Source organism: Pteropus medius, unplaced genomic scaffold (genome assembly GCF_902729225.1).
Source record: "Pteropus medius unplaced genomic scaffold, Ma_sr-lr_union100, whole genome shotgun sequence".
Taxonomy (NCBI): Eukaryota; Metazoa; Chordata; class Mammalia; order Chiroptera; family Pteropodidae; genus Pteropus; species Pteropus medius.
Window position 1 is genome coordinate 6824210 of NW_024340848.1, and position 13639 is coordinate 6837848.

General features: G+C 34.1%; 1 protein-coding gene across 2 annotated transcripts in view; it reads right to left on the minus strand.

The window, feature by feature from the left end:
- Window positions 1-2138: 2138 nt before the first annotated feature.
- Window positions 2139-13639, minus strand: part of DCT (dopachrome tautomerase) — a 31721-nt gene continuing 20220 nt past the window's right edge. The window contains exons 7-8 of one of the 2 annotated variants that reach the window (XM_039837440.1): window positions 5808-6009; window positions 2139-2346 (exon numbers count right to left, since the gene is read on the minus strand). In XM_039837440.1, the coding sequence (XP_039693374.1) occupies window positions 2174-2346; window positions 5808-6009 (375 nt within the window). In that variant the 3' untranslated portion in view covers window positions 2139-2173. Of the gene's footprint in view, window positions 2353-5807; window positions 6010-13639 lie in introns of both variants that reach the window. The other variant, XM_039837433.1, reaches the window with a different exon arrangement.

Below are 13639 nucleotides of genomic sequence, written 5' to 3' on the forward strand. Positions count from 1 at the left end.
ATGACACTGTAAGGCCTTAACTCCCTATCTTTGTCCCTACAAATGGTAGAATTAAGGCCTACCAATGGTGGGGAGAACATAGGCCCAAGAAGAAAATATGTCTGAAAAGTGTAACCTTGTATTAGGTTGTATGGAGTCAAATTCCACCTATCATATGTCTGACTCAAAATCTGAAAAGTAAATTGTTATTTCACAGTTCAAGTTCTACTTTGAGATTAATTTATTCATTTAAAAAATATTCATAGAATATTCAGGATAAGCAAAGCACTGTAGAAATAGAAGGGTTCATTCAACCTTGGGTTTTGCCATTGCATTAAGGAGAGTAATTATCTCCACTGTAGGGTGAATTGGTTCTTTTATGTGCCTGTATCAATTAACTACCAACATTTTCTGAGTACTTGAAGTGCTTTGATACATGGCACTGGAGCTGTACAGAGAGGTGTACAACTTGACCTCTAGAAGTTTTAAGTCTAGATGGGGAAGCAAACAAGACATAACTATTACCACATTGGCTCTAACTTACTTCTTCTGGGATTTCCAACAAGGTGACTAACCTGGAAGGCTTTTCAGAAGGATAGGTAAATTAGTTGCTGCAGAACACCTCCTCCCTGGTCAGTGACTTGAAGTAGTCACCCTACTACTCCCACCCCAAGATCAATCTTTGGACTGTGGGGACATCAATAATTACTCTTCACCTGGGAAAATGCTGGTGTCTCATTTTCTTACCTGTATAATAATGAGCCAGGAAGTAGCAATTGCTTAGAAACTCAAAAGAAAGTAGAAACATAAGTTTAAAAACATATTTTTAAAAGTGAAGTCGCTATTATGTATATTTATTTTCAAAAGTGAACTAGATATTTCTTATCATATATACTTATATTCATACATATATAAAGATGGAAATTGATGCTCGTGAATTAAAAAACAATAATCCCCAACAGATGCACAATAATATGCAAAACAACATTAATTTTTATTTGCCTCTTTAATAAGTTTTCTACTTCATTTTAATGTGAGTTTAAAATTACTCAATAGGTTTATTATAATAAACAATGTTAAATCTTAAGCGAGACACAAATTAATGTCAAAGAATTTTAGAATTAGAGGAGAATTTAATTCACAAAGAAAAGATGTTATAAAATTTCACTTTGAATGTTAGTTTTATAAAACATTTCTTTTGAAATCATAATTTATATACATATAATTTTTCTAATACTGAAGATAAGCATATAGAGTTATGTATTCATTTTCTTCAAGGTTGAATTTTCCCCTATCATCGAGAAGAATAGCTCTACAATGCTTGGTGATATTTTCTGAGTTTATTTGCATAATATTCAATGTAAGTGAATATTAACTTTTATATTCTATGGGTTTGTTCTACCTTTAAGTTTGTTTAAAGCCATTCATCATTGATTTATTGTAATGTTAGAAAATTTTATTCCTCTTATATGTTAGGAAATTATTTCTCTTAGGAAGACATTATTAAGTATAATATTAATAAAAAGTTTTAAGCCCTATAGATAGAAGTAGCTAAATATAAAAGACTACTCTTTACTTCTACCTCCAATAGATCTTGCTTTAAACAAATCTTATGAGAATATGATGTACGAAAATTCTGATATACCTGAAAGATAAGCTAGAGGTGGTTATTTGCTTTATGGAATTGTTTATAATAGTTCACCTATAAAAAGTAATTCCTCCTGGTGCTTTTAACGTATAATTGATTTATACACATGTAGTCCTGTCCACCATTTATTGCCACTCCATTACAAATGAAGACACTTGGGCTAAGAAAGATTGAACCATAATCTTGTCCAAGTCTCAAATTGCACTGACCTGCAAATTACAGTGAATCCACTCTATCAATTTCTTTTTGTGCTCTCAAAACAGGAGGAGGCTTAATCAATATGGATAATTATTATGAGGCCACAAATTGTCAGCTTTACATTGGTTTGATGGCAGATATAGCCTTAAGCACTTTAGCTTGAGTTTGTTACCCAAAAAAGCAAACCAGAGACTAATGCTAAGCATTTTCTGTGTTTGGGACCATCATAACAGGAGGAGCTGCCTAAAATCTTCAGCTAAAGGAGGAAGAGTGAGGATTAGTTTGTTCATTGTCAGGGTCCCAACCTCAGCTTGGCCAGCCTCTTTTCTAAGGTAAGGTGTGAGTTCCTTAGGCTTCTTCCATGTACCTCTTATTGCTTAAATGTGTCTCCATTAGGGGTGCATATCCTTTTCGAAGTCTTTGATACTGAAGAAAAGCCAACAGCACCAAAAGGCCTATCAAAGCCACCAGTATTCCCATAACCAGCGAAAGGGTTGTGTTCCAACTTGGAGTTTCTTCAACTGAAATTAAAGCAGAAGAAAAAGGTCTACGATTGGGATTTTCATCAACTGAATACTTTTCAAAAAGGAAAGAATAAAGCAATTTATCTTTCACATGCATTTTTGTTGATAAAGCAAAACTACACTGGCTAGAATAAAATTTATCTTCTCCTTCCTCACTACTTATTATATCCATAATTTTTTGTGAGGATGTGGGAAATGGAATTCCATTACTTGAATACAGCTTATTGCATTTTAAAAATTTCTTACAATAAATACTCATACAGAATAAATCCTCTAAGGAAGTAGATAACTACTTTTGTGAGTTAGAAATTCATTTGTAAAAGTACGTGCTAAAATGGTATCCGTGGAACCGAAAAATATACAACCTTCAGGTGGAGAAATTCTGCTGTTGTCTCTACCTTTTATTACAGGGTGATAAATGTATAAGAAAGATCAGATGGCTATTGTAACAGAAAACATTCAGTAGCAGGAGCAGATGAAATTCATACCCATTAAAATAATTGTGAATAAATTCTGAATCTCCTACATGATAAATTACATCTTCTACTCAAATATATTTTATAAGCACTCTTCCACAAAATTAAGGGATTTCATTTTTAGTATATTTATGCCTATTTGTCATTTCTTTAAAAATTATCTTATTCTTGGCCAGCTGTTCTTAAATTCAGTTTCTGTGAACTGGGTTTTTGTTCTATACCCTACACTTACCTAAATGTAAGATTCTCCTCCTAGTTATTTTTCTCCAATCCCACAGAGGGCTCTGACTCATCCCAATAGGATTCCTCCAAGAGGATTTAAATTTGTCCCTCTTGCTACAATCCAGCGGCATCTGTTGCCGGCCTCAGCTTCTAGAAACACAGAGTTTTATGCTGCTATTTCTTTGTCAGAAACCAAAAAGGTTTGTCTTTTGTTATTGTCCAAACTCTTCGGCCTAGCTTTTGTTTTAATTATTTTTTAATTCTGGTAAAATACACATAACATATTTTACCATCTTAACTATTTTTAAGTGTACAGTTCTGTGACATTAAGTACATTCACATTGTTGTGCAATTATCAGCATCTATCCACAAAACTTTTTTCATCTTACAAAACTGAAATGGTAACTTCCAAACCCCTACACTCAACCCAAATCCTGGCACTTATCGTTCTATTTCCTGTTTCTATGAATTTGACTACTCTAGATACTTCACACAAGTGGACTCATATTTTTTGTCCTTCCGTGACGGGTTTATTTAACTTGGCATAATGTCTTCAAGATTCATCCATGTTGTAACATGTGACAAGATCTCCTTACTTTTTAGGGCTGAATAATACTCCATTGTAAGTATATATAATATTTTATTTATCCATTCATCCATTAGTGGACACTTAGGTTGCTTCCACTTTTTGTGCTTTGTGAATGATAATGCTATGAACAGAGGTATACAAACACCTGTTTGAGAACTTGCTTGCAAGTACTCAAAGAAGTAGAATTATTGGATCAAATGGTAATTCTGTTTAATTTTTGAGGAACTGCCAGAGTGTTTTCTACAGAGGCTATTCCATTTTACATTCCAAATACCAGTGCACAAGGGTTTCAATCCTTGACTCTTGTTATTTTCTGAGTGTGTGTGTGTGGCGGGAGGGGAGGGCGTTGGTAGTAACCATCCTAATGGGCTTAAAGTGGTATCTCATTGTGGTTTCTGCCTAGCTTTTAAGGCCCTAGGTACTCAGGCCCTTCTCATAGATTCAACTTTGATTCACAATTATGTTCTACCTAAGCCTTCCACTACAGCCAGGCTTTCTCTGCACAGTCCCCTTTATAGATTACATGTGTCTTTCATACTTCTATTCCCTGCCCATCTTCAATCTAAAATGCTCCCTTTTCCCTTCTCATCTACCTAAGATCTACCATCTCTTTGAATCTAGTTCAAGACCTACTTTCTTTCCCAAATTCCTCACTCCCATCTCTAACTTTTGGTTATAATACCCAGATGGGACTGTAAATTTCTTTGTCAAAACGATTAATGAACACAAATTTATATCTTCTAATGAGTTGGGCATTCTGGGCATATTTGGATTCTCAGTCTATACCTATTAATTGGCTAATTTCAGAGGAGATAGAAACATGGTCAAAAGGCACGTTGCAAAATTTTTGGTTATTATTATGTTCAGTCCCAGAGAAAAGAAAAAGAAGTTTCAAAGAGATATCCTCAGCTACCCAAATAAATGAAACTTTAAATCAGTAAGGAGAATAAGCAACAGTAATTGAAAACTAGAAGAAAAAGCAGAGGACTGATTCCACGGCCTAAAAGACTCTGAAGTCAGAGAGTGAGAGAGATGTGAGCTAAAAAGTTGTCTCGATTACTTTGTAGGCTGAGATTTAGGGAAGATGAAATAGACACAAATGGGGAAGAGCCCCTGGCAGATGGGCTGTGTGTTCTTCAGCTTCTAGACAAATTAATATATATTTTTTAACATTTTACCTTTCCTTTCTCAAACTGTTCTAAGATTCTTTCTTTTTAATGAGGTATAATTGACATACGACATTGTATTAATTTCAGGTGTACCACATAATGATTTGATATTTACACATATTGCAAACTAAGATTCTTTAAATGGCACGTGGAACTATATTGGAGCCTAGGCAAATGAAAAAAATGTGTGCCCCTATATATATGTATCAAAATATCCTCCCATATTTTGAACCAACTGGGAAAAGCTAATTTAAAAATCTACAATTTAAAAACATGACTTAAAAAACATTACTTTATAAAACATATACATGAAGCCCCATGTAGCCCAATCTGTAAGCAATTGTTAGCTTCACGAATCCACCTAGCAGGGGAGGTATAAGCTAATTGGGAAAAATTGATTTACTTACAAAATAATGCAGAGATATAAAACAAACAAACAGCCTGTCTTTGTTTAAAATTTTGATAGTGAATTTATCATAGATTTTTTTGCATTAATTTTGGTTTACTTTTTAATATTGCATTATAGTATTACTTATCTCAATTACTAAATGTTTTGGCCTCTCCTTGACCTTTGCACTCAAGACAAGTGCTGCACTTGCCTCACTCTAAACCCAGCCTTACCTTTAAGTTATGATCTCTAAGTCCTGTAAGTTGCTGTACACATGTGGCAAGTGCATTTTGACTTTACTGGTTACACATGGCCAGTTTTCAATTAATTCAAATGAAATTGTCAAATCAGGTGTAGGAGTAGATACTTCCTCTATGGAATAAGGTTTCTTAACAACTTTCAGTTTTCTGAAACAACAGTCATCCAACTGGTTCCTTTCCTGATGTTTAATTAATACTTTAAAGGCTCATTTTGATATTCATTCTAGAAAATTGCCTATAAACAAGACCTGAATGCTTCAATTTATGGTCTTGGTTTACATTTTTAAAATAAGAAAGAAAGAAAGCTCCTTTAAAAAATGAATGAATCATCCATTTAGAAGTTGTATTAGTTACCTGGCAGGTCAATAACATAGCTGTAGCCAAGTTGGTCTGCGGTTAAAAAGAATTCCTCGTTAGTCACCGGAGGAAAGAAAGGAACCATGTTATACATCCTATTGTGACCAATGGGTGCCAACTCCTGAGGCCAGGCATTCGCAGAGGGGTTAAATCTTTTCATCCACTCATCAAAAATGGCATCAGTAAAAGAATGAAGGACCTGCAAGACAGTTGAATGTGATGCTTAGTGCTTATCGAACTATTTCAATTAGATCAATCCAACTGGAGCTTCCTTCTTGCCACAAGGAACTTCTGTATACTCAATCTAACCTTAGAATTTTAAGTTCAGTTTCCATGGATGTATGACATATCTCCCCAAATAGGTTATAACCCCTTTGTCAAGTGAACAAATGAAAGTTCTGTTGTAGATTTAACCTTGGTCAGGAACACTTGAGGCCTTCGACAAATGCAGTTTAATTATTAAGTTCAGAAAAAAGGCAAGTGTGATGAGATGCATATTTTAGTCAATTTTCAGATGCTTTGGCTCTAACAGGAGAGACGGAATAGGTTGTGTATATCAGTGTTGTGATACAAATGGACAGTTAAAAAAATCTAAAATGGGTTTTCAAATTTTTCTCGCCAGGAATAACCTCTATTTACTCATTTTATAACCCTCTCGTTTGAATTTTCAGTGTTATGCCAGTAAAAGAAAGTCTAAAAACGTTGTAAAGTGAATAGTGCTCATTTAAACTTTCTTAAGGAAGCTGTTAGAGTCCTTTTCAAATAAAGAAATTATTACATGTTTTAAAATATTAACAGCAAAATGTCCACATCTATAGCCCTGATTTCACAACAGGATACAAACATGAAAGTTCGGCCCATTCTATATGCCCAGCCATTAGATTTCCTCTTTCATTTCTAGGCTGTAAATTCAAGGAGCTCAGAGGCACTGTCTGCTTTTCTTTCCCTCTGTGTCCCCAGGAACTGTCACCACAGGGTCTGTCACACAGGAGCAGGGAGGTACTTATTTCAATAAATACTTACTAATGAATGTATTCATCCACCACTATTCCTTATACCCCAAATATAGCATTGGTCAAAATACTATAACTTGTTATTTATTTATCTATTTCCTCTAACAAGACCTCTAATTCCTAAACGTCAGAAATGAAATATTTTCACCTTTGAAGCCTCAAGCTTAACATGCAACCTGGACAGAGTTGATGCTTCATAAGTATTTGTTGGCCGATGACGGTGCCATGCAAAGTATATTTTCTATTTTGTATTATTTTATTTGATTTTTTGTTTTTGCATAATTCACTCAAATAGCTTGTGCTGTTTCTGCACTCTGCAAAGTCACACATTCTGATTTCTGGGAGTCTTTCAAGGATGAACTGCACTAATGGTCCCTTGCCCTGGGACATCTTCCCTGATTGTCCCCAGTCTGAATTCTTTGCTTCTTGCACTTCTTAACCCCTTTAACTGCATCACTCTTCTGGCTTGTATTACTGTCATTTATTTACTAGATAATATTTTCAAATCTTACCCAAGGTTCCTTGCAGTTAGTTTCTCCTGTTCAGGCAACAGCAAAAGCTTTCTATTTGTATTGTCTCAAGTGGCTACATTCAGGATAGTAACAAGAATCAAGTGATTTACTGAAGGGATATTTTGTCCTGAATGGATTTTTAAAGTTTACGGCAAAGGCAATCATCTTAAAAAACAAAATATCAAATTATAAGACCTAGGCTTTTAGAGAGATAAAAGATTTTTGACTTCTAAAGCCTTGGCTTTCAGTAACAAAACTTAAGTTACAAAGGAATAAAGATATAGTTTATTGCAAAAGCAACAACTTTGGAAGAATACTCAATAATGCAAGGAATCAATGTTTCCCACAGGTAGAAACCAAAAGAGTCATCTTTGAGAAGGGTCATCAGCCCTAGAAAAAGAGCTATGTTTAACCAATATTTATTCTCTTCTTTCTCAGTTAACTTCCTTTGTATTTTATATGAAGCAATGTGCCAAGCTATCCATAAGATTTAACTGGAAACCATTGGATGGGACTTCCAGGGAAGCTCTTTAAAGGCAGTTGTTTCAGTTTTTCCATTTCAATTTCTTCTTGCTGCTTTCTGGAACGTGGATGTGACAGCTGGAGCTGCAGCAGCCACCTTAACAGCCAACAAGCAAAGTAAGAAAATAAGCCACTCACCAAGGATGGTAGAGCAAAAAGAAGAAAGTGTCCATAATGACTATGGAGATATTATACCAGCCTAGGCTGCCTGCCACTGGAGCTCTTTTACAGAAAGAGAAAAATAAACTTTTTTTGTTTGTTTAGGCTTCTGTATTTGGTTTTTCTGTTCTAAGCAGCTGAATCCTAAATGATGGCATGGTGAAAGTATCTAGGGCTGTACCAGAATGTATTTTCCAAAGAAGCCCACATGATATTTCTTGAACTTTTAGATACCATCTGAATTCAAGTCAGAGATCAAATTGTGATTAGAAAAAGAGGCAAGAGACTCTCAGAACATAGAAAGATCCAGATTCAGTGCTGCAAGAAGCAAATAACTTTTGGAAAGCACCAGAATTCACCCAGTGCAAAGCATAAATAATTAAGGAGGGGACAAGACTCTAAAGCAATTCATAATTTGGACAGATAAAAGAATAGGGAAAAGTAATAAGGAGAGATTATAGATCTCAGAAGGGCTATAAAACATTATGCAATAAAAGCTCTGATAGGAACACTGTACACAGTATTCAATTTATAGAATGTAGTCAAAAAATATAAAAAGGCTAGTGTGTGTCAAGAAGATGCAAAGAATGCAACAAACAAAATTTTATTGCTGAGAGCAATAACTCATCCACAGGCTAGAAAGTGAAGTAGTGCAAACTATAGAATAAGTATTTTTGTTAAAGTTGTGAATATTGTTCCTAAGCAAAATACCATGAAAAACTAATGGTACCTTGTTGGACACAAGTTGAAAATGAACTCAGTTAATATCTCCATAAAGGCCAAATGTAATTTGAGGGTAATAAATAAAAATCAAAAGTAAAATAGAAGTATCCTGTTGTTGCCCTATATCTGCTATATACACACATAGCTGCATTCTGGAATTAAAATTGAGTGCTTCAGAAATGAGGTTACAAATTTTGGTATACAAACTTATTCTATCTTGTTCTAACAAACTAAGGATAAATACAGGTAGGGAAAAACACTAAATTTTAACTCGGAGGCATTATTGAAGAAAATGTGGTCACATGGCCTTTCAAGGTAAAAAATATTTTAAAGCAACCTTTGCAGAAGAAAGTAATTAATAAATATTGTGCATACAAGCATAAAGAAACTTACTCAAATACAGGGAAAACATGCATGTCTTTCTCAAGATCATTGGAGGATAAAGTTACTATCAGACTTAACCTTAACTTTGACGATAAAGTTACTATCAGACTTAACCTTAACTTTGATTCTTGCCACACTGGTGACATGACAAGTGTCTTTGCATCTGGAGGAAGAGTACCATGAAAACCTGAGGCTGACTGCAAAGACATTGGACATTACCGAAGACCACACGCCATGTTTGCACCATTCGAATTCATGTGCGTTATCTAAGAGATATCATTCATAATAAGAGTAGATATTACTGTAGTACCGTAATAATGTTCTGGGCCCCTGAGAAGTCATAGGTGATCACTTAAAAGTCACATGCTAGACACACAATTTTTCATACTGGAAAACTTAAGGTAAAGTTTAAAATTTAAGGTAGGAGACATAAGCAAAAAGTTTGGTCAGAATTTCCAAAGGAGAGAATTCTTAATGGTAATCCCTAAAAAACATTTAATCATGCTTGTTATTTTATGATATTTATTAATTCTTGCCTTGTTCTGTCAAGGATTTGAAGCAATGTATAATCGAGATGTTGCTTTTACATTTCCTTAAATAAGCCATAAGCAACAGGCATGAAATAGTTAAACAACAGCCAAGCTTCTAATTAGCTAACTAAGCCCTGCCACAAGGTCATAGACCACACATTTAGAGACAAGAAACGTAGAAAAAAAGGACATTTGAACAATAAAAGAGTCTTCTATGCAGTGCACAACCAGAATAGTAGATGTATTCCATTTTGCTATATAGCATGTCCTCGAATAAGTTATTTGGTTCAATGTCTTTTCATTATAACATTGATGAGAAAAAAACTGATTCCCAGCTGGGAGTTTGCATATTCTCTCATGTAGGAGTGGGATTTTTTCCAGGGATTCCAGATTCCTCCCACACCCCAAAGATGTGCACACTAGGTGAAGTGGTTGGTATAAAGTGTCCCAGTCTGAGTGAGTGTGGGCATGGGTGTCAGTGTGCCCTGAGATGGAAGGGTGTCCTTGTCCGGGGTGGGTTTTCCCATCCTCCCTGAGCTGCCAGGAGAGGCACTGGCCACCTGGGACCTGAACTGAAATAAGCGGGTGGAAGATAATTATCTTACTCGTTTTTGTTCATCTTTCTTAAATGTGTAGATAGTTCACATTTATCTCAATGTTTAATATTAGAAGTATTTTGCGTCTTTATATCGAAGTTTGGTTTTGTTTTTGTGACCAGAAATATGCCTTGGGAACTTAATTCTTGTTTCTATGCATTAGCCTACATTACAATTGGTTTCCTTATATGTTGTATTGCTTAGAGTCTCAGTTTCCAAGAACTCATTGATGACATTAAGTGAGGACTTACCATAATTTTCTCTTCCTACCCTTCTCTGTCCATCCTCTCATTGCATCTTGAGCCAACAAAATAGAAGATATTTTTCAGGCATTTTGGAGGAGTTATACAGGTAGTAAAAGCACCCTTTCGGCACAGATTTGTATAAATGACATTGCATTCAAACTTTACATGTATATAAAGTATACAAGATATAATAGCATGTACACTAAAAAAATATCAAGAGCATTAAAATCCAGTTGCCAAATCCTTAAGGAAGAAAGCCTATAATTTAAGGATTAAACTTTAAACAGATGCTAACAGGACGCAAGAGAGTTCTGTTATTAGTATGTCAGCCTTAACAGAAGTGACCGGATCAGCATACATCATAAGCAAACAACACAGGTTGAAGAGAGAGAACCAGAGCAATGTTAGAAGAGCTTCTAGATAAGAACTCCCAAGACATTCATGGCTGAGGAATGACCAAAGCTCTAGGAGAGAGTAACTCAAATCAATGCTAGAACCATATTAGATTTGTATATAAATTGCGGTTTGCCATTATACTACTTTATTTCATCAATAATGAAATGTATACAGTTCACCTCTTAGACTAAGTTTCGTTATTCTCAATAGAGTATGGGTATATCCTTATAAAGTCTGAAAAGAAATGAAAAGAACCCCCCCTTCAAATCCATCTAGCCATTTAGCACCTGCCAAGTTAAAAAAAAAACAAAAAACAAAAAAACGAACTGTCCCCCAGACTGAGCCTATAGAAATCCTGCCACCCAGGGAGTCTTTGCCCAAGCAGGTGGCCAGCCACCCTCACTAGCACCTCAACTCTTATAAAACTTACCACAATATTATGCTACTTAGGAATTAGTGACTATGTATCTTGGTTATTTTTAAATACATATATTAAATAAGTAAATGTGGCATTTTAAAAGCATGAATACATAAAACATGAAAACATGATAAAACCAATGACCTATCTTTTCAAAAGCCTGGCAAAATTATTCAGACCTGTCCTTCATCAATTACTGTTTATTCCTATTTATCTGATTTACCAGAACTACATTTTCTCAGATTTAATGAAAGCAGTTTTGAAGGGATCAAATTAAGAATTGTCTAATCCGACAAAAGGCAAAATTGTAGCTGGCGACACACTTGGGGAAATTTTTGAGTAGGAAACTTTTCTTATAATCACTTCTTGCCCACTTCCAGGTTCATATGATCTCGCGGTCATTTTATTTTCCCCAAATTAATAAAGGAGAGTAATTTGTCACACACATTTTTGTGAAGTAAAAAGATCATGTTTGCATGACATCTAGTATAGGGACATACTAATAGATGCTCAATAATATAACATTCTCCTAGCAAAAATTTATTGAGCTTTTATTAAGTGCCAGGAACTGTTCTATAGGATGGGTATGATGTCGATGATTACATTAGCTTCCCATAAGCTAGTAAAAACTAAAAACACATTTTTATATGAACACAGTATTAGATTTAAAAAAAAAAAACAATATCAAAAGAGGATGTTACTAACTTAGAGAACAGATCATTTTCACTAATTCTTGTATGAAACTTTAGGTTTTTTTCTTTTCCCAGAAGTCATCATCCTACTTGAACAGACAGATCACAGAAAAGGAAATGCAAATGTTTCTTTAAATATACTAAAAGATGTTGAGCTTCATTTACATAAAGAGAAATAAAAATTAAACTCACTAAAATATCATTTATACTCATCAAATTGGCAAGGATGAAAAGGTGTAATAATACACTGTATTAATGAGAAAGAGAGAATTGTTACTCTGCTACATAGCTGGTAGGAAGAAAATCATTCAGTCTTCTGAAGGGCAATTTGGCAATATCTAGCAAAATTTCAAATGCATTTATTTAACCTTTGATCCAATGATTCTATTCTCTCGATTTCCTTACATGTTTATTTATTACAGCATTGTTTGTAAAGCAAAAGATTATAAACAACCTAAATGCCTGTCAATAGGAGACTAGTTAAAAATTTCAGAATAAATTCATACTATAGCATGCCATACAGCCCTTTAAAAAAAATAAATAAGAAAGCCCTTTGTAAACTGATATGGACTGATTTAGACTAAGTAAAAAAAAAAACAAACAAACAGAAAAACACGAAGTCACAAAAGTACCTATAGTATGTTACCATTTGGATAAAAAAGTGGGGAGATATATGTAAACATATGCTTGCATATTTATAAAATATAGGCGGAAGAATAGGAAAAATAATAATGGATAACTGGGAGGTGGTAGTGAGTAGGGACTTCATTTTGTGCCTTTTACATTTGAACCTCTATTTTATCTATTTTAAAATTTTAAAATTTAGGAAACCATATAACAACCTAAAAATATGTGCATTATAATTGCATCTGTATAAACATAAAAGAATATAAAAGGAAATAAGCAAAAAAAAATGAGATGGAATCATGGACATTTTAAACATTTTTTGCTAGTATTTCTGCGATTACAAATCATTAGAAACCCATTAAACCATTGAAAATTAAAAATCCACATAAAACAGTTATTTTAATTACTCAAGGTATTCATCTAATTATGACTTTTCATTTTTAAGAAAGATAAATAAAATAGATTTTTAAGTGCCTCGCTCTTTGGGGAGAGAAAAGCAATGTTCTATGTACTTCTTTTTTAAAATTTCAACTAAACTCATACTAAATCAAAACTATTTTATAGTTGTTATTGTGACCTATTAATTTTATTAATTTTATTGCTTCCTGGAACAGTGATCAGAAGGAATCTTACAGGATTAATTTAGTGTAGACCATCAGACCTTTGTTTTTAGAAACTCATTTTCTCTTCTCTTGCCTTATATTCCTAAATTAATGGAACTATCTTATCCAATTGTCATTGTTAAGAAATATCAATGGTAATAAGATTATTTGTATGTCTTAATTCTATTAAGAATTTCAGTGTACAAGGTAGAGAGCATACACTAGAGTTGTTCAGTGAGAATTAACCAGGCAACTATGTCTCCAGCTACTGAGGAATTGAAAGAATTAGAATTTACCAATGGACCTTTCTGAAAGAATAAAAGCTAAATACACTCTCAGAATAGTCTCTTTAGGAACTGAGAAGAAAATCACTAATCTCTAACATAGTTTCTTTCTTGGCTGTTAACTAT